Source organism: Rhea americana, unplaced genomic scaffold (genome assembly GCF_003343005.1).
Source record: "Rhea americana isolate MKP2758 unplaced genomic scaffold, rheAme1 scaffold_81, whole genome shotgun sequence".
Lineage (NCBI taxonomy): Eukaryota > Metazoa > Chordata > Aves > Rheiformes > Rheidae > Rhea > Rhea americana.
Window position 1 is genome coordinate 2,843,187 of NW_028186990.1, and position 26,386 is coordinate 2,869,572.

General features: G+C 34.8%; 1 protein-coding gene across 1 annotated transcript in view; it reads left to right on the top strand.

Moving 5' to 3' along the window:
• Positions 1–1,484: 1,484 nt before the first annotated feature.
• DCAF6 (DDB1 and CUL4 associated factor 6) overlaps positions 1,485–26,386 on the top strand; it is a gene marked incomplete at its 5' end in the record, with an annotated part of 74,471 nt that continues 49,569 nt past the window's right edge. The window contains 8 exons of the mRNA XM_085323053.1: positions 1,485–1,550; positions 8,773–8,865; positions 11,090–11,275; positions 15,328–15,441; positions 16,546–16,681; positions 18,172–18,386; positions 23,675–23,768; positions 26,075–26,194. Of these exons, the coding sequence (XP_085179179.1) occupies positions 1,485–1,550; positions 8,773–8,865; positions 11,090–11,275; positions 15,328–15,441; positions 16,546–16,681; positions 18,172–18,386; positions 23,675–23,768; positions 26,075–26,194 (1,024 nt within the window). The remainder of the gene's footprint in view (positions 1,551–8,772; positions 8,866–11,089; positions 11,276–15,327; positions 15,442–16,545; positions 16,682–18,171; positions 18,387–23,674; positions 23,769–26,074; positions 26,195–26,386) is intronic.

Consider the following 26,386-nt stretch of genomic DNA (forward strand, 5'->3'; position numbering starts at 1 on the left):
AGTGAGGTACTGTTGTACCTGCAGAAGTTTGTAATGCTTCCTGGTTTTTGACAGAAAGTGGCACTGATGGTGTGCCTGCTTCTCAGATGTTTGTTCTGTGCCAGTCTGATTGTAAGGGACTGGGTTGGGTATCCAGTGATCTTTTTCAGTGCTGAGCTAGGTACATGAGACAGACAAAAGATACTAAGAGGAAACAAGTAAAGAGAGGAAATTGCTTCCTCTGATTTGTGCTAGGGTGTCAGAGGCAACTCTGGGCTCTGAAATGGTTTCTTCCTTGTGCTAGACCAAAACAAGTTCTAAAATCTAGGATGTTCAGATGTGGAGAGGGTTAATCTTTCATTGCATTTTTTTCTCCTCACCTCCTTAATTTCCTATAAGGAAGTTGAATCTGAAGTGAATTTAGTAGGTTTGGTATTAGAAAAGAATGCAACCTAACATAGCCTTGCGATCTAATGCTGTTTCCTAGAGTTCTGTTCCGAGTTGTACAAACACAAGGTGAAAAAGATAATGGTCCTTGAGTTTAAACACTTTTATGATTTAAGCAAAAGGATTTGGCTATTAGTGTTTGCCTTCTCTGAAAGTGCTTTTCCTGGTATTATTAGGTTCATTCATACCGGTTTATATAGCATGTGGACACTCTAAATGAAAGTTGAAGCTATTTAAGTACTCGGTTCAGTAGTCACTTTTTTATACATCTTATTTTTTGCTCTTAGTGTATATAGCGTGGTAGTTTTTTTTTAAGTGCAGTTGCACATCAGCTCCCTTAGGCGAAACAAGGACGTAAAATTCATGAGACCTTGGTATTATTTAGTATATGTTTATGGATCTCTCTTTCTTTTTTCTTTTTTTCTCCCTTCTCTTTCTTCTCCTTCTTCTTCTCCTGCTTTTATGTCATCTTTCCAAAAGCTTCCTTTATGTTTTATCATATAAATATGTATCAAGTGGAATGGTACTGGACTTMTGTCTAGTTGCTTTTGTTGCATTTCAAAATGCAAATATTAATAACAAAATTGAAGCTGGTGGCTTCTCTAGGTTAAGTGGAAATGAAGGACTGTAAACAGTACTTGGAAGATCAGTTTCTACTTCTTTGCTGATAGTGTGGGACCATGTTTCACTTTCTGTTTGAATCCAAACACACTTTCTTCCCCTGTACTCCTATGCAAAATGTTATATTCGTGAACTATGTTATACTTGTTGTCTTTAGCTAAGTTGATCAAATAACTCTAGGGTTATTTTCTGCTGTATGGCTATTAGTTTCAGAAGAAATACCAGCTGTGAAATGTTAATTTCATTATTTCTACGGTCTTTTTAAAGGTGGTGGAACAGCTAACAAATGTGATACTTGCCTTAGCATCTGAAAAATTAGGACGCTATATTCTGGTTCTGTATTGTTTAGGTTTTTACCTATTAGTACCTAACATATGCTCTTAAGTGCTGCTTCAGTTTTATCTTTCTGAAAGAGTAAATAATTAATATTCTTCTTTATAGGGAGAAGAGAATTTATCCAAAGATTAAAACTTGAAGCAACCTTGAACGTGCATGATGGCTGTGTAAGTAACCCGTTGCATTTTTGTTCGTTAAAGGATGTGAAATTTGGTTTTGTTGCCACAGTGAGAGTTTCTTTATAAAAATGCAAATACCACATATCAAAACTGAGCTGGAAACTTGTTGAGACCTACATCTGAATCCTGTAGGCATTTGTTTCTTCTTAAGCGGCTGACGCTTTACCTTTGAGAAAAAACAAAGGACTTCATCCATTCCAATACTTTAATACTACGTCCTAATACCAAATGAATTAATCTCTTACATCAGAAAAACACCTACTTATTTTTTCAATTACAACTATTATATTAAGCTTTTAAATTGAATTTTTAGTAGTATTGTGCATGTTTCGTTGACTTAAATCTGTTAGTGCTGAATGATTTGTTACTTATTTAAAGAGACAATAATGACGACAAAAACAAGCCATTCCCTGAAAGTCAATAACATAACTTAAAATATTCATTATTTAACTGCTTAGTTTTTGAAAGTGGTCCAAATATTATAAACTATATTCTTTTAAAGAAAAGATTTTACAGGTTGAAGAGTGTGTGTGTGTACGTTTGTTCTTTATGTCCAGTGCTCCCATTCTATAGCAGRCACACTGTTTTTGATTCATTGATGTTAAAAAAACAAGTTAAAATACAAGCTGGGGGTATTTGTCAGCAGAGGATTACTGGAGTAGTGGATATCTTTAAATCTCTGCTCCGATCTTAAGAGATTACAGCTGTTGTGACAGGACTCTGCTATACTGTCTTTGACAAATAGAGTAGGTGATCATCACGGTTTTTAGAGAGTTCTTTGTCATACAAAATACCAGAAAAGTGATGGAATATTAGATACTTCATAAAAAGTAAAAATACAAAGGTAAATTTTGGATTTTAATACCTTTAATTAAAAAACTGTTCAGATGCAAGCAGCTCAAGATAAAGATCTTTACACTTGTAGTTTTAATTAAGAAATGTTACCAATTTTAACTTAATGGAAGTCATGCTGCTAGTTTTAAAGAGTGTTTGAATAAAATGTCACTTTCTGGCTTGAGATCATAAGTATAATTTTGACTTGGTTGTATTTTTAAGAGTCTCAGATGTCTGAAAAAGGTGAAGTTTAGAACTACAATATCTAMAAAGCAGGCTACTTCTGCTATACTGGCTACAAATACAGTTTCAACATTCAAGTACACATGGTGCTGATTTTCTAAGAATCTGAAGATTCTGTTTTCGTAGCGCTTCATCTTCTCAAGTGTACTTGGGGTGAAAATTTTCAGATTTTTTTTCCTCTGAAATTGTTTTTTATTCTTTTGTTTGCTTTCTTGTAAAAATAGTCGTTCTCATCTATGAAAAAGAGAGATAGGAGAAGASTAATATGTAGCTAGTTGTATAAAATGTATGTATTTAGTTAAGTACCTCTGTATGATGTGACAAAAATTTCAGATTTGGTATTGGCTATTGCTTGAACCTATCTGGTAAGTATGTAGTTGAAAATATGTTTTAAAATGACTGTGATAGTTTTTAAGATGTGGCCCAGCTTCATTGGTTTGTTGTGTGGAAAATATTTTAATGATGGACTTTTAATATGCAGATGTTTAAGAACTTGGGTACAATTTGAAAGCCATCTTGAGAAATCAAATTTGCTCAGAACTACTCATCTTTAAAAGAGTGGGATATTAAGTGTTCTTACTTCATTTACTGTAATTTTTTGCAGGGAATGATCTTCTATGGCTAATAACCATTCAATTAATTCTTTACTCTTTAGTTAAGAAATATGAGAAATGAAGTAAATTAAGTTGTAAATGAAATTGTGATGTATTTGCAGAATAAAATGCTTGTATCAGAAAATGCTAAATGAGCATATTAGGATTTTTTGCACAATTGCTTTATCAGCATGCATTTCTTCTGTGAGGAATGAATGTCATAATTGTCTTAAATTTTTTTGTTTGTTTGTTTAACAGTATTTTCTAAGTAAAGAAGCTGTGTTTTTGGACATAGTAGATAACATACTTAAGCAAGACTTTGTTTTTCCTTAATTGAGGAGAAAAGTAAATTCTAAAGTCAAACTCCCTACCTAGCATTTGATCTATATGTAGCATAAGAGATGCATCTTGTGGGAGATGAGACTGTATGTGTAATCACACTGATAAAATCTTTTTGAACCTGGAGCAGACTGATAGTTCACTGAATTACTTTAACTGTACATATTCTCATAGTATTAATGTTACCATAGCACCTTTCTGTTTGGGATATGAGTATTTTTAACTCATGATTTTGATACCACTGTCTCTGAAGTAGTGCAATATTCCATTTTTCTTGTATCTCTTACCTTTGTTCTATAACTTCATTTAAAGATACAGTTTCTGGCAATAAAACAGAATCACTGAATAAGTCTACCTCATTGATGATGTCTGCTTTATGTAACATTACCCTCCTTCTAGGGCACAGTTTGCCTCTTTCAGCAAGATTCACATTGTCCAATTGAAAATGAGGTGGTATCTAACCTAGTAGAAGTTTTTTTTTTGTTTGTTTTCTCCTATTAACTATAAATGGAGCTTGAGAGGATGAGGAGTTCAGCTGTAGGTGCCTAAAACTAGGTGAGATGCTTTCTGTTTGAAGTGACTATACCCAAAGGAGAAAACACTTTGAAAGAGAATTTATTTGGATGAGCAGTAATGAAATGGGAGAGAAGGAAGAAGAAGGGAAGGAAAAAGCATTTCTAAAACATGTTGAATTGGAATAAAATATCATTTATTTTTTCTTCCAGTTCTGGTGCTATGAAATTTTTTTTGAAGAACTGTAGAATATATAGGTAAATGGAGCCTTTGACATGAGGAAATACTACATTTTAAATTAGAGGAAAGAGGATCACCTGGAGGGATAATTTCTCATTTCTATCTATAGACATTCAGTTCAGTAACAAATCAGTGGCATACCTCTCCCTCAGGATAGTACTTGTGAGCAAGTCATTTTTAGATGTTGTCCTCAAAGCTATGCTTAAATTAGTGTAGAAAGGATGTTTAGCATTTGTTAGAATTTGCATTTTTATCTTTTCTTTCAAAAAAAGAAAAGTAATTCTTTTTTCGTCCTTTTCCTTGCTTGGGACATCTTTCTGATACTCTGATTATCTCAAGTCATTTCTGTTTCCTTTTTTCTTGTATGCTGCTAATCTATCCTGTTCACAAAAAGAGTTAATTCTGCTGTTAGGTTGCGTAGGAGTGATGGGCTTGCGTTTTCAGTCTTTTAAGGATTGGCTGTACTGCTTCCTGCATTTCCTTTTAGGAGAAGACAGATATAGTAAATATGTTTTTAACTATTCAATTAATTCATTAGAAGTGCCTGCTGCTTCCTTTCAAGGCCAGAAGAAGAAGGAAAGAAAAAAGAAGAAGGAAAAAAAAAAAGATACATAAGATAACATATGGAACACTTAATAGAAAAAGCTAATTACAGACCCTTTGACAGTTTTTGTCTTGTTGGTAATCCTCTGTCAGTTCTGTTTAGTGTATCATTTCTTCTGTCTCAAACACCTCTTTCCAAGAATTGCAGACCCTTTTTGTAAACATTGTTACATTATGCTTTTRGCTGAGCATTGTAGTTATTGGCTGTGAAGGTAGGTAGTAGATCTGTGGTTTTTTCTCCATAGAGTGGAAATACAAACCCATTTTCTAGCTGGTCTCTGTTTTAATAATGGATTTGCTATCTGGGAATGGGACATCAGCTTTGAGCTGATGGTCCTTAGTGATTGATATATTCATTTGGGTTGTACACTGCTCATTAAGTTGTACTGAACATTGAGTAATGCACTTTATTAAGTGATCACTTGCTGGAAGATCAATTTTCTCTAGAAAAAAAAATCTAAAATAGCTTATTCCACTGAAAGACTGTGGTACTCTGTTAAAAGAGTAATACTCAGAAGGTGGTCTGGCAAGAAATAGAAAGTGTGTKTAGCTGTAGACTTCTAAAACACATTTGGTGAAGTCATCTTCATTTTTGTTGTGGAACAAATTCAGCCTGTGTAGAGTATGTTATAACTGGTCAACCCTGAGAAAACCAGAATTTGAAAGGAGAATGATATATTGTGTAGGCTTGTTACAGAAAATCATTGTGCTTCCCCTTTGCACCTTTCTATACTTTCTCTCTGCATTCCTGTCRGTCAGTTTTTTGGGGGGACCACTCGCTTTGTTTCATTTTTGTACTASCTCTTCTTCTTCACATTGTTTCTTAATTTTTATAGCTTCCTTGTTTTTTCTGCTGTTTGTTCTTGTTTCTGTTCTTGTATCTTGGTACTAGCATTTTGGTTGCCYTAAGGCAATCATAGAATTTTTCTGCCTGAAAGGAAACATAAGTGAAAATTAACTTTCTTGGTTTTTGTGTTTTCACTAGCTGTAATACTCTGCTGTRTTTGACTACATTTTTAGCTACTGTGGTTGTCAGGTTAATTCAATGTTTGATGGATCTGGGAGCAAGTTGAATGCTCCATTCTTGGTGATTGAGAGCCAGGGTTATAAAATCCTAAGGGCCGCCATACTAGGTCATACCAAGGCTCAGCTGAGCCTGATTGATAACTTGGCTCTGACAGTGGCAAGTACAGATTGTTGAGAAACTAGAGASACAGTGTGTGACATGCCTCTCGAGGGGCGGCTGGCTTTCTTCTGGGTTCTTGGGTCAGTTGTGCTGAGCTCGAGAGAGCATCCTTTGTCAAGTGTGAGAATTTAGTAGAGCTAAGAGGTTATAACAAAGCTAACAATATAGCAAAGTTAGAAATATAACAGCACCAAAAATGTATATACTTAGCAGAGTGCAACAGTTTAATCACAGGTGCACAGTACGACGACTGGTCTTACCCTTTCCTTGAGGGCCAGCYTTCCAAGGTGTTTCAAGCAACAGGTGCACAGTACAGCGACTGCTTTTGCCCTTACAGACCACCCCTCCCGTCTAATTTTCCCCACTTTCTCCTTGCCACCTGGTTGACATCAGGGACACCTCCACTGACAGGTGGGTCCTTGGGTCTGCAGGCCAGCTGACCAGGGGTCTCAGTCCACACCATGTGTATGTGGCTTACTCCCATTTATACCCAGTCAGAACAACAMCAGCCCACAGCCCTACCAAGGCTGCAGGGCTCCAGGCAATACATCAGCAGGTGACCTGGTGCTCAGCCCCGAGCCCTGCTCAGTGGGTCGCAAAGGTGCCCATTACCAGGCCATTCTGAGGGAAATGGCTCCACCTCACCAAGGTGCCTGTGGTATGGGTCTGCTGTGTCACTTCTTTGTCTGGACTCATCAGTCATGTGTGGTGACTCCAGCCATGGTGCACCCAGGGTTGTTGACTCCTGGGGAGCGCCCCAGAGCAAACCCCTTTCCTATGGGGCTGCACTGTCCAGAGTCCTGCGCTCGCATGTGTGGCACCAGCCACTGGGCAAGCATACAATGCTTGATGGATGTGATAGAGAACATACCAGAGTTTAATGGACAGAGAGAGGTGAAAGTTATATTTTTTAGTTTTTTTTTTTGTTTTGTTTTTCTTTGAATACATTTGTTCTCTTCCACTTCTGGTGATGAGGACATGATCTGTCAGTAAATTCTGCAGTTGTGATTAAATGTTGTAGGAAAACCATTTTTTATTTTGGATCTGTCATGATGGTTGCATTGATGGCCTCCAATTGCCTTTATTGTAAAGAATCATGAAAAGTTGTTTCTTTCTTTTTCCATGTTGTTTGTGATTTTTTACAAGATTCTGAAATACCCTCTGTCTTTTATTTTTGAATGGACTGAAAAACCCCAGTACAAATTAATTGCTTCTTTCAGTAAAAAGTGTTAGGTACATATCATCACTCTAGTCATCCTTTTCCATACTTTCTCATTCTGAATGGGCTGTAATAAGGAGAATATGGGAAGGCAATAGGAACCAAAACTGCATGGTGTAGAAGATGTGGATCTGCCACACATGGATTTATGCACTGACAGAATAGTGTTTGCTTTTGTGTTCATTTCTAATGATTCTTTATACTGTTTGAATGCTCATAAGCATTGAGCTCGCTCTGCCATAGGCATGTAACACTAAGATTTCTCTCTCCTTGCCTTCCCTCCCATGCCCTCAGTGTGGTAATACTTGATTCAAAACTCCCCAGTTAGTATGGTCCAGTTGTGGTAATTCCTTCCTCTTGCCCTTGTGATCCATCTGAAACAACTAATCCTGATTTTGCAGCTCTGCCTAATTAAGCACCCCAGGCAACTTATGATTAAAATTATAACTAAAATTGATGCTTTTATTTTAAACAAAACAATGTTTTGGGCTCAGAATGAGACTTTTCAATCAAAAAAGAGAGCACAAGTCTACACTGGTATAACACACTAAGGCAGTTATTCTGCCAACAGAAAATATTAATAGCTTCAGTTCAACAGTTAAAATAATATTAAAGAATACATGAAATAATAATGGTCATGGATAATAATAATAATAATGGTCATCTTTGTGCATGAGTTAATGCTTGTAGGTGTGTTACTGTAAGGATACTTTCTGAGCTTCCCGGACTTAAGTGCTTTTACACTTKTATTTAGTATTGTATTAATAAAATAAAGCTTTGTGAAAAGAAAAATTGAAAGGTAAATGTATTGTGAAGTTCTTCCAATATCATTCTGTACCTCACTTTAGGATTCTTCTTTCCAAGCATACTCACCTTTCTCAGAAAGGGTTCTGGGATGGATTCTACAGTGCTTCTCACAAGTGGGCTTTCACAAGATCCCTGAGAAGGTGTGGTAATTGAAAAGTGTATAGAGCAATGGATGTTCAGAATTTGGATAACCTGAAGATATAATAATGAAAGCACTGTGATGCCTTCCAATTAAAATTCAGAGAACTCTTTGGAGTATATGTGGGACGTTAATGTACTAATTATGTACAATTCTGGGTACTGAAGCCTTTGTTGGAAGGCTTAATTTTCCTGATGGGCTATTTTCACATCATCTTCAGGAGCAAATGGAGCAATTGAGGTGCAAATGGAGGGCCATAGGTGAAGCAGGTGATTACCTTATCAATTTGTTTTAAAAGCACCTTTTTTTTTTTTTTTTTTTTTTTCTATTTTTTTGTGCTAGCTTCTTAGAAATGACTTAATTTCAATTAGTTTAACTCCTATTTCTGTAGTGTTGGATGAGTATATTATATTGATATTTTAATATTCTATATGTTCAGAAGAAATTTTAAATAGTTTAGGTCTAAACTGATTTTTATTAAATAATTCACACAGGTGAACACAATTTGCTGGAATGATACAGGGGAATATATTTTATCTGGTTCGGATGATACCAATCTGGTAATTAGTAATCCTTACAGCAGAAAGGTAAGTTTGTTTCTGGATACTCAGCATGTTTCAAGTAAGACTTGTTATTATTATTTTCCAAGAGCAACTAATTATTATCTGACTAAGATAATATCAGGCACTTTATAGGATTTTTGAGATGGGAATAAAATCTCACAGTGCTTTAAAACCCTAGTATTGTTATCCCTTGTGACATAGGTATTATCCCATTTTATGGTAGGTGGTCTGACACAAAAGCAACAAGGCCTCGCAACAGATTAGTGTCAGAATGAGTAATATGATTCATTAGTTCTTGTGAAAGCTTTTAGTGAGATAGATTGTTCTCTGTTTTGTTTTAGCTTTAAAATATTGTCTAGCTTTTGCTGAGGGTAATATAGAGTTGTTTTTATATGTAAAAATTATTGAAATGATGTGTCAATTTGAATTAAAATACCTTATTACCATTTGAAATTACATTACCTTGTGAGTGCACCTATGTAAGTGGAGAGGAGTTTGTACTAAAATAGGGGAAGCAGGTTTGTGGAGAAAAGTGTTGTAGAGATCTGTGCTTTTCTATTTCTGCACTAAACTGGATTATGTTGCAAAGGACTTCTACTATTGTCAGCTAGCAACTATCCTGTAGTAGGAGGAYTTCCATAGTTTGCTCTTTAAGGAACTGCTGATAGTTTGTTAGAAGATACACTCTGAACTATGTCCTTCAGTTTTGGGGATCTTGTGCACTGATGTTCCAGTGAAGTCCTCTTTCCCGCACCTTCTCGGAGAAGTTGAAGACCAAACCCTGAAGAGGTGCTGAAAAGTTAAATATGGAAGGGGGTTCCAAAATGTGTGTTTGGTATCGTGTAGGAGTTTGGATAGGAAGTGGCAGAGACAGAAATACTTTTGCGTGAAGAGCTGTGCTGGGAAAGTAATAGCAATCTGGAGTGTTGCCTGTGCTGGTAGGTTGTCTCTTTTCTCCGCTCCCTCAAATGAGCTGTAGCTTCTAAATGCCGTGTATTCCTTTCTTTTATTGATGCCAGTCTGACAAAGCTCTGATCAATGTCATCAGGCTGGGGTTTCTGTTGTACTGGGACTTCTTCTGAGGAGGAAGAGGTATCCAAGACAGCTGGGGAGTGGAGGAAGGCAATATTCCAAAGTGAATATATGTGAACATATTTTAATAGATGAAGTAACTTAAATTCATGCTTCTAAGCAAAGAGTTTGGATTTTTTCCCCCTTGTGTACTGTTGTTGCAATTAAGTGAGACTCTAGGGGGATATTTTGTTTTTTAAGTCAGCTGAGTTATTCTTGTTTTCTGCATTTATGTAACAGAAGAGCAGATAAATCTTTTTCAACATGTACAAATGCAATTATAAAACAGCAGGCACTTGACAGAAGACTTAGTAGTATGTCTGTTGTTCATGAAATGTGCAAGAGGTGTGGGTTTTTTTGTCTTTTTAATGCCTGTTATTCAGAATTGTTAGCTTATTTTCTCTGTCTTGAGTAACAGGATTGGGAGCTTTAGAGTTTGTTTTAATAGTCTAATCAATAGTATGTTAGGAAATATAAAGAGTCAGGACAAAGTATATAAAACTGACTGTCATGGTAAAATAAATTATATGCCGTTCTGCCTTGCTATAGATGGATGACATTCATTGTGTTATGTTTATTGTCTTAAAAAAAAAAAAAAAAGACTAATGCAGCTGTTAGTTTACTGCCTTGTAATAATGTGTTTAGATTTATTTTTGACTGCTTTTAAAGCATCCTTTCTTAAAATAAATTCCMTTTAAAGAGAAATGAAATCTACTACAGTATCATCATTACAAACAATTTTTAAAGTTTATACAGTTGGCTTGGATTAGGATGACRTATTTTCCTTGACCCACAGTATTCCTAATCTTCTAAATTTCTCCGATAGACATGTTGGTTCTTGGACTAATGTTTTACTTTGAAAATTTTACTTTGAGAATCCTGATGTGATATGTAACTAACATTATCAAAAATAAAACAAATTCTTTAGACAGCTGCATTCTAGTTCTTTCACTTTGCCAACCACTTTGGGAAAGTACACAAGTAAATGTCTATTGTAGAACCATGTTTTCTCTAGACCAAATTTATTCTAAGAATAGCTTCTTTGTTAATATGAAACTATATATTGCTGGCAGCATGTACATAACTGAAGTTTTATAGTACTGGAGTCATAATTTTCCCGTTCTTTATTTGCTTTGAAAATATTAATCTCATAAAGCCTTTCTTCTTTTCTTTTTAGGTTTTAACAACTATTCGCTCAGGACACAGGGCAAATATTTTTAGTGCAAAATTCTTGCCATGCACCAATGACAAACAGATTGTATCTTGTTCTGGAGATGGAGTAATTTTTTACACTAATGTTGAACAAGATGCGGAGACCAACAGGCAATGCCAGTATACGTGCCACTATGGAACAACCTATGAGGTACCTTACAGAACCATAAGATAATTTTAAGATAGATGTAATACATCTTTCATTGTATTGTTGTTAAGGATTTTAATCAGACAATGGAAGGTTTATTTCTGTGCTTAACAAAGAATTAAAGATTTTTTTTATTCTATTTTTCTTGTCTCATTTTTTTCTCTTAGGGAACTGKCTTTAAAAGAGAATTGTTATCTAAATAGAGGATTTTTCCAAAGATGAATATCTTTGAGACCACTTTCTTTGAAAATAAAATAGCTTGATAAACTTTCACTAAAATAATCCTCTGTAGAAAAAAACTTATTTAAATGTGCTGCAAACTTTTTTTTTCAAATAGGTTATGAGAGGACTATATTTTCCATTTTTTTCCTCAAAACTTAACATTTCAGTAGTTTAATGCCTTTTTTTTTTTTACTGTTTAAATCTTAAAAAGCTATGCCTATATTTCAGCATATGTAAATAATCTGAAAAATATATTTACAATTTTAGAAATTTCTGTATTTTAGTTAAGTGTTTGTGTAAGTTTAGAGCAAGCGTTTTCAATCCTCTTTTCGAAGTTTTGCTCATGCTAATTGGCAGGTGAAGAAGGTGTTACTTAAAGTTGGAATGAATATCTTTCTTTTTTAATGATAGCAAAATTAGTTTTTTGAAAAACTTACTATGCTTAAAATAGAATTGATACATTTTCTTCTTAGGTTGTAGATGTCAAGTTTTTTAAACAACCACACAGTACATACACGCAGAGGAAAAAATATCATATCCATGTTTTTTAATTGCTTAGCTCTTATTTCATGGCATGTTTTTAAATCTCTTTATATGCTAAATGAACAGAAATTTTTAGAATACTTTGTTAAAAATATGAGAGGTTATGTGAGAAAAGATGGCTGAAGCACAGCCAGAATTCATTTCTGATCATACAGTAAAAGTATCTTTAAGGTTGTGATTATACATGTTTAATCAGAAGACTTCTCAAAACCACTTTTTGTCTGCAGGGTAATGCTGTAGGTCACTCAAGCAAACTTTATCTGTTTTCATGGGTTTTTGCTTGAGATGAATTCAAGTAGTCTAGGTATTTGGCTTCCGTTTTGCAAAACAGCATTCTGCATTCCAGGCTTACACTACCAGCTTTTATTTTTGAGATGTGTTTGTTTTGACTGAGAAAACTACTGTTTTCTTTGAATAGCCTCAATCCTTATGGCCTCCAATCACAAGTTTAAACTGCCTCAGTTTTCACTGAAGTTCACTATATATAGAAAGCTCTATATCACTCTGTGCAGATTGACTTGGGAGTTTGCTGTATCTCAGATAATACCAGCCTTTTCATAGGAGCATCTGGTGGCCAAGATGCTGTTTTTTAAAGATGTGGACCTGGGTCTGTCAGTTTGTTGCCTTCTGGCTGCCTAGGGAAATGGGAGCCCCTTTGCTGCTTGGGCTACAGGCTTGGGCAGCCAGTTTAATGCTCAGCTGGTACCTCTGCTGGGCAATTAGCTGTGAATATTACAACTTATAAAAGGTTTTTGAGCTTGAGAACAGGGAAGTGGTTATGGGTACTACGCTGAGGCAACCGTCAGGCAGTGATAGGAGTGTAATTAGAGCAGTGAAGTTTGGAGTCATGGAGTAAGCTACTCTGAGTACCACAGAAGAAAGATAGAGTTTGAGGAGGTGTTGCCCTGAGGAGCCACTTTGGCAATCTGTTAAATTTTCATCTGTCTGAGATTGGGTTGTCCAACTGTTTTTGATGGATTACATGAAGTGACTGACACCAGGTGGTGCTGCAAACCAATGATCAAACTGGAAAAATTCAATAAAAGCAATTGCCAGTTATGCTTGTGGGTCAGGATTAGTAACACTAGGTAGAATATAGCACTTAAGAGGCTTTAATGTGAGGTTTCAGTCTTTTTTTTGGTGGTGGTTGTCATCAATAATGATATGCATATTGCTATCTGCTAGACTAGATGTAAATATAAGTTTATGAGGTAGTACAAATTAAACTTGTCACAAGAGACAATGAAATTGAAGAATATGTTAGAAGAAATATGGGCAGCCACCAACCTAGGAAAGCAAGATGAAATTTTTGTTGTTGTCCTTTATAGGATAGTTTTAATTAAACAGCAACTGTGTGGGATATAGTCATCATCTTCAGTATCATTAACTGAAGACAGTACAACGTTTTAACTACTGGATTACACAGTCAAGGTGGTGATGGAGAAGATTTTATTCAGCAAGTAATATTAACAAGAGGGCAGTGTTTTGTTGTTGTTTTTAATCACAGTAGTATGATACTCCTGTGGTGGTTTATACTGTTTTTGAATACAGTTAATGGAAGACATCTCAAAGTCCACTAAACTACATTCACTATTTTAACCACAGCATCTTTTTTGAAGTTAATTATATTAATCTGTTTTGCCCTGCGGTGAAAAAGGGAGCAGATTTGTATGTGCTATTGTAGCTGACAATAAAGACTAGGGTAAGATGTTTTCAACCAGACTCTCCTTACATGTCTCATGTTTTCATTGAACGTATCCAAATCTTAGTAGTTTGAGCTATCTTCAGAAAGTTGTTGGTAAGATATGTTTGTAAAATGTTTTGGAAAGGAAAGATACTTATAGATTATAAATCCTGTTACTAAGTCTTAAACCTATTTAATATTTTAACATTAAATTAAAAGGCTTCTGGAGTGGGAAAACCTGTTTTAAGTTTGGTGACATTACTGCCCAGCTCTGTGTAACCACAACATTTATATTAAATACAGAACTTTGTCCCACTGGATTTTCTGAATAAGAAAAGCTAATACAACTTGGCCTTGAGATACTAACTCTAAATTTGATGGTGAGTTAGATTTATACTGCCTTTGAAACTTGGAGCTTGTGACAATTTCAGACATTAACAAAACACATCACAACAGAGAATTATGGAAATTTGTGTAGGTTGTTATGAACTGTTGTGAACTATGAGATAATTGTGCAATTAGAGGAGAACACCGAGAATAGAGATGGAGAGAGGTGCTTAGAGAGAATTTGTAGTTTACATGAAGCTATTAAAAGTTTATTTTTACTCACAGTGGCTGTTCTGTTGTCTATTAATTATCTTTTAGAARGAGAACATAGCTTCATGGATAAATCTTACCATCATCTTTTCAATACAGTCAAATTATTGTATAGCTCAATTTTTGAAGTTAAATACAGTAGATAGAAAAGGACTTTTTTATACTGTGTGCTTTTTTTTGAACTTAAATATATTAAACAATAGCTATTACTTATTGGAGACTGTCTCTCCATTACTCTGTTTTTAGCATTTATAAAGTAGTTTGTATATTTTTAAACAGCACATGTATAAATTGGCATACGCAAGTGTAGGTATGTACTGTAACGTTTACATTCATATTGTGAAATAGTATTAGTGTGGACAAAAATAAACCATGGGTCCCTAAAATGTTACACTGTGTTCAACAACATTCTCAGGACAAAATAAATGTTTTTTAATCCTGTGTGAGACTTCCCTAGTATGGGCAAATCTTAGATCAGGGAAATGATGCAATATAATGCTCCCTTTAAAAACAGGGGAAAAATGTATTGAGGAGCAGACTAACATAACTGCGTTGGGGGGGCTCTCTTGAATGCAAAGAAATGATCAATGGGAATAAAAGCCATTTAGTATTTTGATGTGATTCAGACTTCTGAGGGTTTTGGCTGTGATTGTTATTGCCCTATATTACTTCATGGAAAATAAACTGGACTTCTGTTGAATTATAACAGCAAATTGATTACTTATCTGAAAACGGATAGTAGTAAATGCATGTTAGTTCTTACAAGACAATAGAAGTATTTGTAAGATTTGACCTATAATTATTGTTTTCTTGAAAATGAAGAAACATTACAAATTTTTCATTTTTCTTTTTCATTTATTTCAAAAGAAAGACTGATGAGTCATTGCTTCAGTCTTTACATCAAAATACTGATGCTTTATTTCCAAATTAATGGTATTTCTAGAAGTATTAATACTCCTTAGCTCTTTTTTCTTTTTTTTTCTTTTTTTTCCCCCCTTTTTTTTTGCAGATTATGACAGTACCAAATGATCCCTATACTTTCCTCTCTTGTGGTGAAGACGGCACTGTAAGATGGTTTGATACTCGAATCAAAACAAGTTGCACAAAGGAAGATTGTAAAGATGTAAGAGTGAAATCTTTTAATAAAGATGACCTAAATGTAGAGCTGTACATCATACAAACATAGGATTTGAATCCTGGTAAGGCTTTTAGAAATAATAGATTTCAGGGTCCTTGGTGGAGATGACAACATATTTCCCAAGAAACAAAAAAAAAGTTTKGGGATTTTTTTTTTTCTTTAATAAAAGTCTCTGGAGTTTAATAGCTTATCAATTTTGATTTAATGTGTCATACGTAGTAGAAAAGATTCCACCTTGAATCTGAAGTTTAGTTTGGGTTATATTGATTATTATAGAGTGCAGAGTTAGAGGCAAAAATATGATCTTAAATTTGAAAACCAGCAGCAGCCTTGCCCTTTGAGCATCCTTTGTCCCTCCATAATATGACAAGAAAGTACTTGGTAATGAATTATGCTAGATCAGATTAATTACTTGTATTATTTCCTAGAAGGTAAAGTATTAGCTTTGTCCCCTATGTTTGGAATTCAGAAACAATTTTAGTATTGAATTGGAGGAAAACTGACACCAAAATATGAATTATACTTGCATGTTCTTGATTAACTTTGTTCTGCTTTATGCATATTTCCCAGTTCTAGGAGTTTCTTTGGCCTCTAATTACAGTAAATTCAGCTATCTAATTACCTGCCCATAAACCAAATCTATTCTAATTTTTTAAATTAGGTTAGACTTTTCCTGTGTATTTGCTGCTCTACCTACTCAATAGCTATCTATATTTGCATAAGAAAATCCAGTGTGCAAGCCAGTTTATAAACCTCTGCTTGTTATGCTTACCTATCCTCAAATATTTCAATTTTTTTTTTTTTTTTTTTTTTTTTTTTTTTTTTTTTTTTTTTTTTTTTTTTTTTTTTTTTTTTTTTTTTTTTTTTTNGATTTTTTAAGTTGATGTCATACCATGTTTCTTTCTGATAGTTTTCCTTCTGTGCAGTGGCTCTTCTATTTGACATATTTACAGTCTGTCTTCACAGTGCCAGACCTGATTCTCAAAAACTTCACTTCCTTGAATAACAAAGCTGTCCTGGAGCAAAAACAAGTGTGTACCTCAGACGCTCAGAACTGTTACTTAAATGCAGTATTTTTATTTGTTCCAGGACATTTTAATAAACTGTCGGCGTGCTGCCACTTCTGTTGCTATCTGTCCACCAATCCCATATTATCTTGCTGTGGGTTGTTCTGATAGCTCAGTAAGAATATATGATCGGCGAATGCTTGGTACAAGAGCAACAGGTAGGAACCATACCTTACAGTACACTTTTCTAACCACTTGCAGTTCCAGTTCCTGGTTCTTTTTTTCAAAATAAATGGTGAATAACTGAAATGAATGTTTTTATCTGAGATCTATGTTTGTTTAATAATGGGTTCATTTCACTGCAATATTTGCTAATAGAAAAATCTTAAGGTAAGAAAACCTAACCTCTTAATTCATCTTAGAATATATTCAGTGCAGAAAATAATTCTGTAATAGCTCCTCTTTCATCTTGGAATATGAGATTGCAAGGTTCTAAAAGCTAGAGATTGCAGCTTGTAACGGTCCACCTATATTTTAGTTAAGTTTTATTCACCTTCTACTCTGCTATACTGGAATATACTCTTAAAGGAAGACATCTTATGAACTCTTTAATGTTAAATGAAGTATTTAATTTTGCAGTAGTTGTTGCTATATGTAACATCATTTGTAGCTTTTAGGTAGCAATATCTTTAGTTAGAAACCAGAATGCTTCAGATGCTTAGGTAAGGTTTTCATTTAAAAAAAAAAAATTAATATACCTTCTCTTGTATTGTAACAATACTGCAACAAGATAAATTCAGATATGCAGGCTTGTAGGGGAAGAGGAAAGAAAAGAAAAAAATTCAAAAACTGTGTTTTTGTCTGAATATATTTATTATAGTCTTGTTCTCCCTCCCCCCACCCCAAGGATAAGATACTTCATGACTTATCAGTACTGAGCAAGCTACTGATTTTCATTTAGGGCTTTCAGTCCTTACACAGTATGAGATGATAAACTCTGAACTTGTCTGTCTGTCTATGCCATATGAGAAATGGCTATGTGATAAATGAAGGCTTTTTGAAACATCCTGATTTTCTGAGTGTTGAAGTTTTCTAAGATAATTTTAATCTGCACATAAATTTTTAATTCTAGAATTTAAGATTGCTTAATATGTGGAATGGAGGAGAGTTGTCAGGGAAGTGTAAGTCCAATATATAGGTGTAGTTARGCAGTTTAAAAGAGCAACATTTTTTGATCACAAAGGAGAAGGAAAAACTAGTATTTTTGAGATTGTGTAAAACTTTGAAAATTTACAGATATATCTCCCCTCTTCTTTTCCCAAAACAATGTGCTCCATCCTAATTTGTGTGGTGATCTGTAATTGTTATTGTGTAAATGTTGTTAGGTTCCATTTGTGTTCCATTTTATAGGTAGTATCCATGCACCATTGTGTGATGGGTGTATGACATATGAGTGTGTTTGTATATTCATCTATTTAAATAATGTGCGTACAGTGTAACAAAAATAAAATACTAGCTAGAGATGATATGTCACTATTTAGAATCAATTTAACAGACTTCAGAAGCTACAGGATACTTCACTTTTCTCTGGTTGTTTTCCTTTGGTTGTTAAATAACAGTGTATTGGAAGAAGATAGTTGAAAATTTGTGATGGTAAATGTGTTTTTTTGTTTTTGTTTTTGTTTTTTTTGTTTTGTTTTTAATGTAGGGAATTATGCTGGTCGGGGCACTGTTGGAATGGTAGCACGATTTGTTCCTCCTCATCTCAATAACAAATCCTGCAGAGTGACATCTCTGTGTTATAGTGAAGATGGTCAAGAGATCCTTGTTAGCTACTCTTCAGATTACATATATTTGTTTGATCCCAAGGATGACACAGCGCGAGAGCTTAAAGTTCCTTCTGCTGAAGAGAGACGGGAAGAGGCAAGTGGTTAGAATGACCTGTTTTCATGTTTTGGTGGTTTTTTGGTAGTCTCACCAGCTGTACTGCCTTTGACTCTTGAGCTATCATTGCACTCTCAAACATTTTTTTTTTTCAATGTTTATAGAATGTCTACAGTATTGGGGGTGTTTCTTTTTTTCCTTCTTTTTTATTATTTCTTTTGGCCACATGTATTCTTAGAAGAAAACTTGAGGAGAAAACAGGTCTTGGTTGTTCAGATGACTAACAAACAAATACAGTCTGCATTTTACTTCTTCTAGAAGTCCAGTGCAGGCTAATAGTAGAACATGTTACTTTGACTATTCAGTGATACACATAGAACAGGTTGACTTCAGTGTTATGACTACAGTTTGTAGTAGGAAGTACATAATTACCATTATTATCTCCATGATATTCCTAATTTGATATGTTCTACAAATAAGTTAAAGCTACAGAGACTCACACTTAGCCATTGTCTTTCTGTAACTAGGTTCATTCCCACAGGGTGGGAGCTATGTTTGTACTTGAAATTTGTATCTTTTGGATGTTGCATTTTTTGCAGATAGATTCTTGGACTGTTTTGCTTTCTAAGGAAATCCTTGCCTCTTCTCAGGGTTGAGCAGAATTTGGGGTACCTGTATTGAAGTGAGAATCACAGGTCCCTTTTTAGCTTTCTTTCTGTGATAATTTAGACCACTTTGTATTTATGAAACTCACTAATGGCATGAGTCACGGGAAGTTTTGAATTCAGCTTTGCTGTCTCTGACTCCTTGAGACTTTTGGTGGAAGTTAATATCCTAAATCACCTGAGTGTTAAAATACAATATACGTATTTCATGTCTGCCTCTCCAACTAATGTTTTAACTGCACTTTGAGAAAAGCACTGTATCATCTTGGGGAAGCTCAAGTACGAGAGCCATTGCTGAAAGAAGAGTTATGTGATAAAGTCTCTGGCGCCAAGAGCCTTGATCACTTGCATGATTCCTGCAGACTAAAGATGGTCTCAGTGTCCTACACCTGTAATTCAATTATGTAACAAAACACAACTGTATAAAATTGAAGAAATTATTTTTTTGAGACTAGGAAAATTTAGCCAAGATGCTTTAAAACACATTTGATAGCTTTTAAGGGAGAATATTTTCTGAAATGTCAGTGAAATTCTGCAGTGCAATTGTTTGAGGATGTTTTTCTAAAAACAATTTGAAAATTTCCTTTATTTTTATAATTGGGTCTGGACATGTGGAGAAAAGCAGAGAGAAAATTTTAGCTGTAAGTAAAGTGTCGCATTTGCCATATGTATATAAGATGGGGGAAAAAAGTCTTTCCTCACCCTTCAGTAGTAAGTAGAGGCTAAGGGAAAGTTGCTATTCACAGCCTGAGATATGGCAAGTAGATTTGTTTGTGCGACAAAATTTATGTTTACGTACCTAATGTCATGCCTTGTTTTCAACCACTTGGACATAAAGTGACTGGCAAATGGTACAGGTACAGAATTCTGAATAGTTATTTGCTGCCTGCTTTCTAATATGCTGTGAAAACACAGAACTTTTGAACAATGGATTTACAGTGAATAATGCTTTTTCTCATTTTGTATATATTGTAGATGTACATTATTTCAACCAGAATTTTAATTTGCTTACAACTGCCTATCATGCTCTTTTGTTTGGAGGAAAGTGTTCCATTATGGTAGCATTCAGAATGTTTTAATTTTGAAACCTACTGTCCACATGAAAAGCACTGGTAAAAATGTTTTGCTCTGCTGGATTGCATTCTGCAATTTTTTTTACAAATCTAAAATCCTACTCTAGATTTAGAAATAGATGTGTAATAACATAATGCATCTCTAAAGACAAAAATAGCAGCAAGAAAAATACAGTTTTAGGAATCCATTTATCTGTGAAAATAAGTTCATCTGTAGAAAATGTTTCATTTGTTTTTCTGCCTCTCAACCAATTGATTCTTCTTTCGTCTAGTTTGCAAGCTTTGTATCTTCTTGTAAACAATAACATTTCAAACACATGATTGCACAACCTACAAAGTGTGTTACACTCTAGGTATTTTAATCCGATGAAAACTTTTACCCCTAGCAGGTTATACTTGGTCAGCATAACATTAATACTGCAAAGATCTTTCTTCACTGGATATTTAATTGTTAATTAGCATGACCTAACTTTAAGTTAAGGTACACTATGAACTCAAAAATACTGTGATGTATGAAAAGTTTCTTAAGAGTTGTTGCCTTTAGATCCCAATTGAGTACTTCATTTTAGTTAAGAAAAAATTTGAAACTGAGTATATACGCTAACYGTTCAGTTAGCCTATAGTAATTCTTAGCAAGTTATTCTTTACACTGGTATTCTTTACGCTGGTAAAGAAGTCACAATTACAGCAGGTTTTAAAGCACTACTTTTTCTTCATTTTAATTTCTGTTGACTAAATGAAACTCCCAGTTAGAGACACTTTTATTGTTTTCTGAGTTTTTGTGTGTGTGTGTGTGTGTGTGATGCTAACGCTATTTCATGTAGACTTGCCTGAGACTGCCATTCTACACTGTGATTTTTAAAAGAATATTATTACCAGGTCAATAAAAATTAAAGAATAATACACTATGATTTGAGGCCCCTATTGGGAAAGAGAAGGAATGCATGCGCGCACTTTATTTATTTAAACAAGATTCTTAATGTGGAAGTATTTGGTGAAGAGATGGGTACAAATAAATGTATTTTTTTTTATRTGCAAAATTGTTTCACTTTAAGAATATATTTTGTCTTTTCCAAGCTTTTTTTCATTAATGTTCTATAGAACTCATGTAACTTTATATAAATAGCAGCTTATAGATGCAAATTAAATACATGTAGAAGAAAATAATTTCTTTTAATGGCAGTCCTGTGACATGGAGCCCTGTGTGGGTGGCCCAGCCAAACTGAGTGTTTGGATTGAGGTTTCTTTTTTTTTTTTTTTTTTTTTGGCTTGATCTTTGAGTGTCCTTGATGAATTTTAAAATAAGCATATAGAACAGACTACTTGCTTAAGCTACAAGCATGTTGACTTTTCTGTGTGAGACTTCAGGCATTGCAGAGGTACTAATTTAGCTTTTCATTTCCCTTTTCCATCTCATGAAACTGATTACATGCTGCATGTGACTTTTATTTTGAGAATAGCATACCTAAAATATTTTATCATTCTTGGCCAGTTTTCTTCTTCACAAAATAGCTAACTAGGTGTCTATCTGAACATCAGGCTACAGGACCAGCAACATTGGCCGGTCACTCTTAAAAGAGGTGTATTCTCTTGATTATCTTCCATGCCAACAAAAGCATGTTCACTGCTACAGAGCAATATTTTTTTTTTTTTTTAAGTAATACTGCTTGCATCGCAGTCTAAAGAAGCAGCAGAGTTTGGAAGAGCATGTCTGACGAGAGAGATGTTGTCCAGTTACAGAGTGAGAGTTGGATCTTTTACCTCAAGGAGACCTGATGCTCCCAGAATCTTTTTATGGGCCATAAGGAGAACGTGCTTTATATGTGAAGCCAAGAATTTATTGCTTAGCCTAATTTTAAAAGTTTCAGTAGAGTAACCAAAAAATAACAAAGAGTTGTCATTATCATTTAGTTACAATGATGCTGACCCCTCCATTTAAATTTTCTAATTCGTGTCAAACGATTCTCTCAACAATCCCTTTACACACTCACAAACACACAGACAGACTGACCAGCAACTCTTCTCTGTCTGGCGTCATGCTCATCCTTCTCCAAACCCTTCTGTGTCCTGAGCTCACTGGTTGTCGTCTGGAATAGGGGCCTTGAGTTGTCAGCATCCTGCTGTCTTCACTGGGAGGAATGTGATGTCAATGACGGACTATTCTTCCTCCTCTTTGCTGGGAGAAGCATGATTTTGAGGTTTTCTTCCTCCTTTAACTTAGGGCCATTTTGGCTTGAGGGCCATTTTTATGTATTTTCTAACAGGTTTTACCTGTTAGAGCATGCAAATTGCTTTATTGGTCTGCCAATATATGGCATATTTCATCTTTCATATACTTGTTTTTTGTCCTTTCTTGTTACTCCTAAAACTGTTTTTGCTCAGGTCCTACCTTACGAATAGTGCTCCTTTGTGCTGTAGCCTTATTCGGCAGTCACAGATGGTTCCTTCTTACACAGTGTGACTACTTAGTATTCCTGTACATATCAAAACTATTCATAAGAGGTTGTATACCACACATCTATTTAAAGCTAAGCAATGCTAAAGTGAATTAGATGATGATCACCTGGTCATTAGAATTGCTGTTACAGCTAAATAACCTAAAATAAAGCTCCAAGCAAGTGAAGTGCAAACAAAATGTGACAAGTCTGAGGCTTATGTTGTTTAATAGCTTGTGGCCTGTTCCTAGCAATGGCAGTACTGTATTTACTGGGCAACAAGCTACTGTTGTGGTGTAAGTGTTGCTGATTTATACCTGGGTATAGAGTCATAGGACTGAGGAGAAAGTCCAGCTGAGTCATAGTGTTCCTTTATTGAAACAGGAGGAAACAAACAAAACACCCCAACCCAACAACAACAAACCAGAAAAATGATATGGCAAATGAATGGTTCAACACCTTTTGCTCTTTTTTTTTCTGTGTAGTGTCAATCTGGTATGAAGTAATTTTGTGAAGAACTTATTGCCCAGTTAAAAGAGAGAGAGAGAGGATCATGAACAACTCTTAATAACAGATACCTATGTATCCTTCTCTTACATATGCACAGAATATGAATCATAATCTCTCCTTGCCATCTTCATTTCAACCTGATTTTAAGTTGARTAGAAGCAAAGGAATGTAGAGCTGTCTTCTTGGATATGCTGGCTTTACAAAAGCTGGCACTTTAATATGCTTTCACCTCAGAGGGTTTTGCCTTTACTCTCAAATTGTCAGCCCAACTGTTGAACTAACTTTTTACAGATTGAAATACCCAGCCTGTATACTTCATCTCAAATTCCAAATTGCCTTCCTGTTCAAAGCATTAGCTGTTTCTTTCTATGTTAGCAAAAGTAGCACTTTCTATACGGTACTTGTTTTATACTGACTGCTGMAAACCCCTGTGCTATAAAAATAATCAGAGTAAAAAAAAAAAAAAATCTTCCTTTTTTCCCTTTTTTAAGTTGATCTGAACATATTCCATTCTCTGTGACAGATGCAAGAATTGTATAACTTAAACAGTGAAGATATTACGTTTGTATTTAGATTTACAATTCTATGTTGTCCAACACAGCTATCTAATGCCCTTTTTTTCCTTTTTTTTTTTTTTCTCCTAGTTACGGCAACCACCTGTTAAGCGTTTGCGGCTAAGAGGGGATTGGTCAGATACTGGGCCAAGAGCAAGGCCTGAGAGTGAACGAGAAAGAGATGGTAAAATGTTTGCTGTCGTGGGTTTGTTCTCTTTTGTTTTTTAAGTATGCCTCCAATATGTAAGTGCTTCAGATAAAACTGTCCACATTTTTTTTTTTTAAGAATCTGCCAGGTCGTAAGATGGTTTACTAGTAATCTAACAGAGAACTGCTGTTCAACAATGAATTTTAAACACTTTCTAAATTGAAAATGTTCTCACCAGAAAAGTTACATTTCTTCAGTTATGCTTATGTAAATTAAGGGGAGCTTATTTCATTGTTGTTAGCCATGTAGTAACACAAATGCATTATTTTCCTTTTTGTAGTTAAGCTTTTTGAACAACTACAGCTACAAATAAAGCATAATGATTACATTAGGGGACTGGAATCCAAAGCAATGGGATATTGTATCTTTCACTTTTTTATAAGACAGTCGCAATTAAGCTTTATGCTTATATTTACGTATTTGTRATGTATTACTCAATTACTTGAGGTTTCAACAGATGGAGCATTTCCAAAACTACGCTTTAGCATCAGAAAATGTAATATCAAAGCAGAGGAGATTTTTTTTTTTTTTTTTTTTGACAGAATTAAAAATAGGGCACATCCTCTGTGTCCTCTTCTAGTCTCATCAGTGTAGTTTCAGCTACATTATTTTAGCCTTTTTCCTGTAATATTTTGGAGGTTTCTTAATACATGTTAATAATGTATATGTCAATCATTTGTTATTTTTATTGCTTTCCAGATACCATTCTGATGCCCTGTGTTGACTCCAAGTATCAGATCATCTTTATCACTGTTCTTATCTTTCCACTAATTATGCGTTTCTGTTTAACTCTGACAGGCTATGTGGAATAGTTTGCTTTTTCCCTTAAATCTACCTTGATTTCCTGCTTACTACTTCCCTCTTCAGTTTTTCTGTTAGTTTTCTCATCTTTCTGATTCCCAAAGCTGGCATAGAAGTGCCAAGCTGCGCCAGAGCAGTGGTCCATTTAGGTGAGGATTCTGCCTGCTGCACTGGCAGTGGAAGGTGCTGTGAGGGAGAGGACTTGAGCCTGTCCTCTTGCCTCAGTGCATTGCCTTTGTTACTCTGCCAGCATTCACAACTAATGGGTTAGAAACTTTAGAGGATACATTCTGTTTGTTCCTTCAGAGTCTTTTTATGATGCTGCTGCCCATGATTTTTTTCTAAACCTTTCTTGAATCTGTTGGTAGTGTCTCCTATGAAGAAAAAAATTCCAGAAGTCCACTACCCACTGTATAAAAAAGTACTTTCTTTTCTCTCTATTAAACTGCTCTATTGSTTTCATCATTTCTTAAGATCTTGGATTACAAAACTTTTGGAAAAGTTACTTTAAAAAAACTGCATATTGGCTAAGGGGCCAGAAGAAACTCACACTTACTCAGGGGTTTTTCAGTGGAATAGTTTTTTATTGGAAGATGCCAGTGTGTCAAAACATAAACATTTTGGAGACCACAAAAAACACTTCAAGATTCAAATATTCTATTTCAACCCTTTAAAAATGGATTTTTTTTTCCTGTCTTCTTTCTTGGGACAATTCTTATTTCATGTATAATAAAGCTAAAAATAAAATTCAAGGACATGTTTTGAGCTATGTTGAAAAAGAATTTATGCAAGGATTTTGTTGCTTGAGAGTCTTGGCAATCCTGACAGTTGATCCAAAATGTAAAAACAAAGCAAAACATAAAACCCAAAGCCACTTTTTTTCGCATAGCTCTGCAGTTGCATTAAATTGTGTTCGTATGCTAAATCTACCTCATGAAGAAGCCTTTTGGGAAATTTTAAAAATGTCATGTGCTAATTTTATCCTATTCTTTTTATTCTTTAAATGTGTTGTGATTTTACAATAAACTGGAAAAATATATCTGCCTGGATGTGATCCCGTCTAACATGCTGTAGGTGACCCAGCTTGAGCAGGGAGGTTGGACTGGATGATTCCCAGAGGTCCCTTCCGACCTCAGCCATTCTGTGATTGTGATTATAGGAGTTTTCTTCACTCATTTAACCAGCATTTAAAAGTGAATGCTATAGACTTCAGAAAGTCATGTGTACAAAATCTCCAGGTAATTATAAAACAGGAAATAATTGAGAGGCTTAGGAGGAAGGGAATTTTTTTGTTTGTTTTATGTAGTGCTGGGACAATTAGTAATTGTTGCTAAATAGTTGTGCTGAAAAATGGATTTGGTTCAAGGGATTACTAGGTGTCTAATTTACTGTGCTGTTTTCTTATGTAAAACCAAATGAGGGGAAAAAATGAATGCTTTTGTAAACTCCTAGGTAAAACTTTAACATTACTGTTTTTACAGGGGAGCAAAGTCCTAATGTGTCTCTAATGCAGAGGATGTCAGACATGCTATCAAGATGGTTTGAAGAAGCTAGTGAAGTTGCACAAAGCAATCGAGGACGAGGAAGATCACGGTCCAGAGGTGATTTTCTTCTCTTCCGGGGGGGGGAAAAAATAAAAAATAAATAAAAAGAAGAAGAAGACAACAAAAATTGTGTCTATATTGGATATATACTACTTGAATGTCAGCCTTTCTGGGGTGCAGACTAAAAATTTTCTTGTCATTCTAAAGAACTGAGCATGTCTGATGCCATATAAATGATAAAGTAAAGGT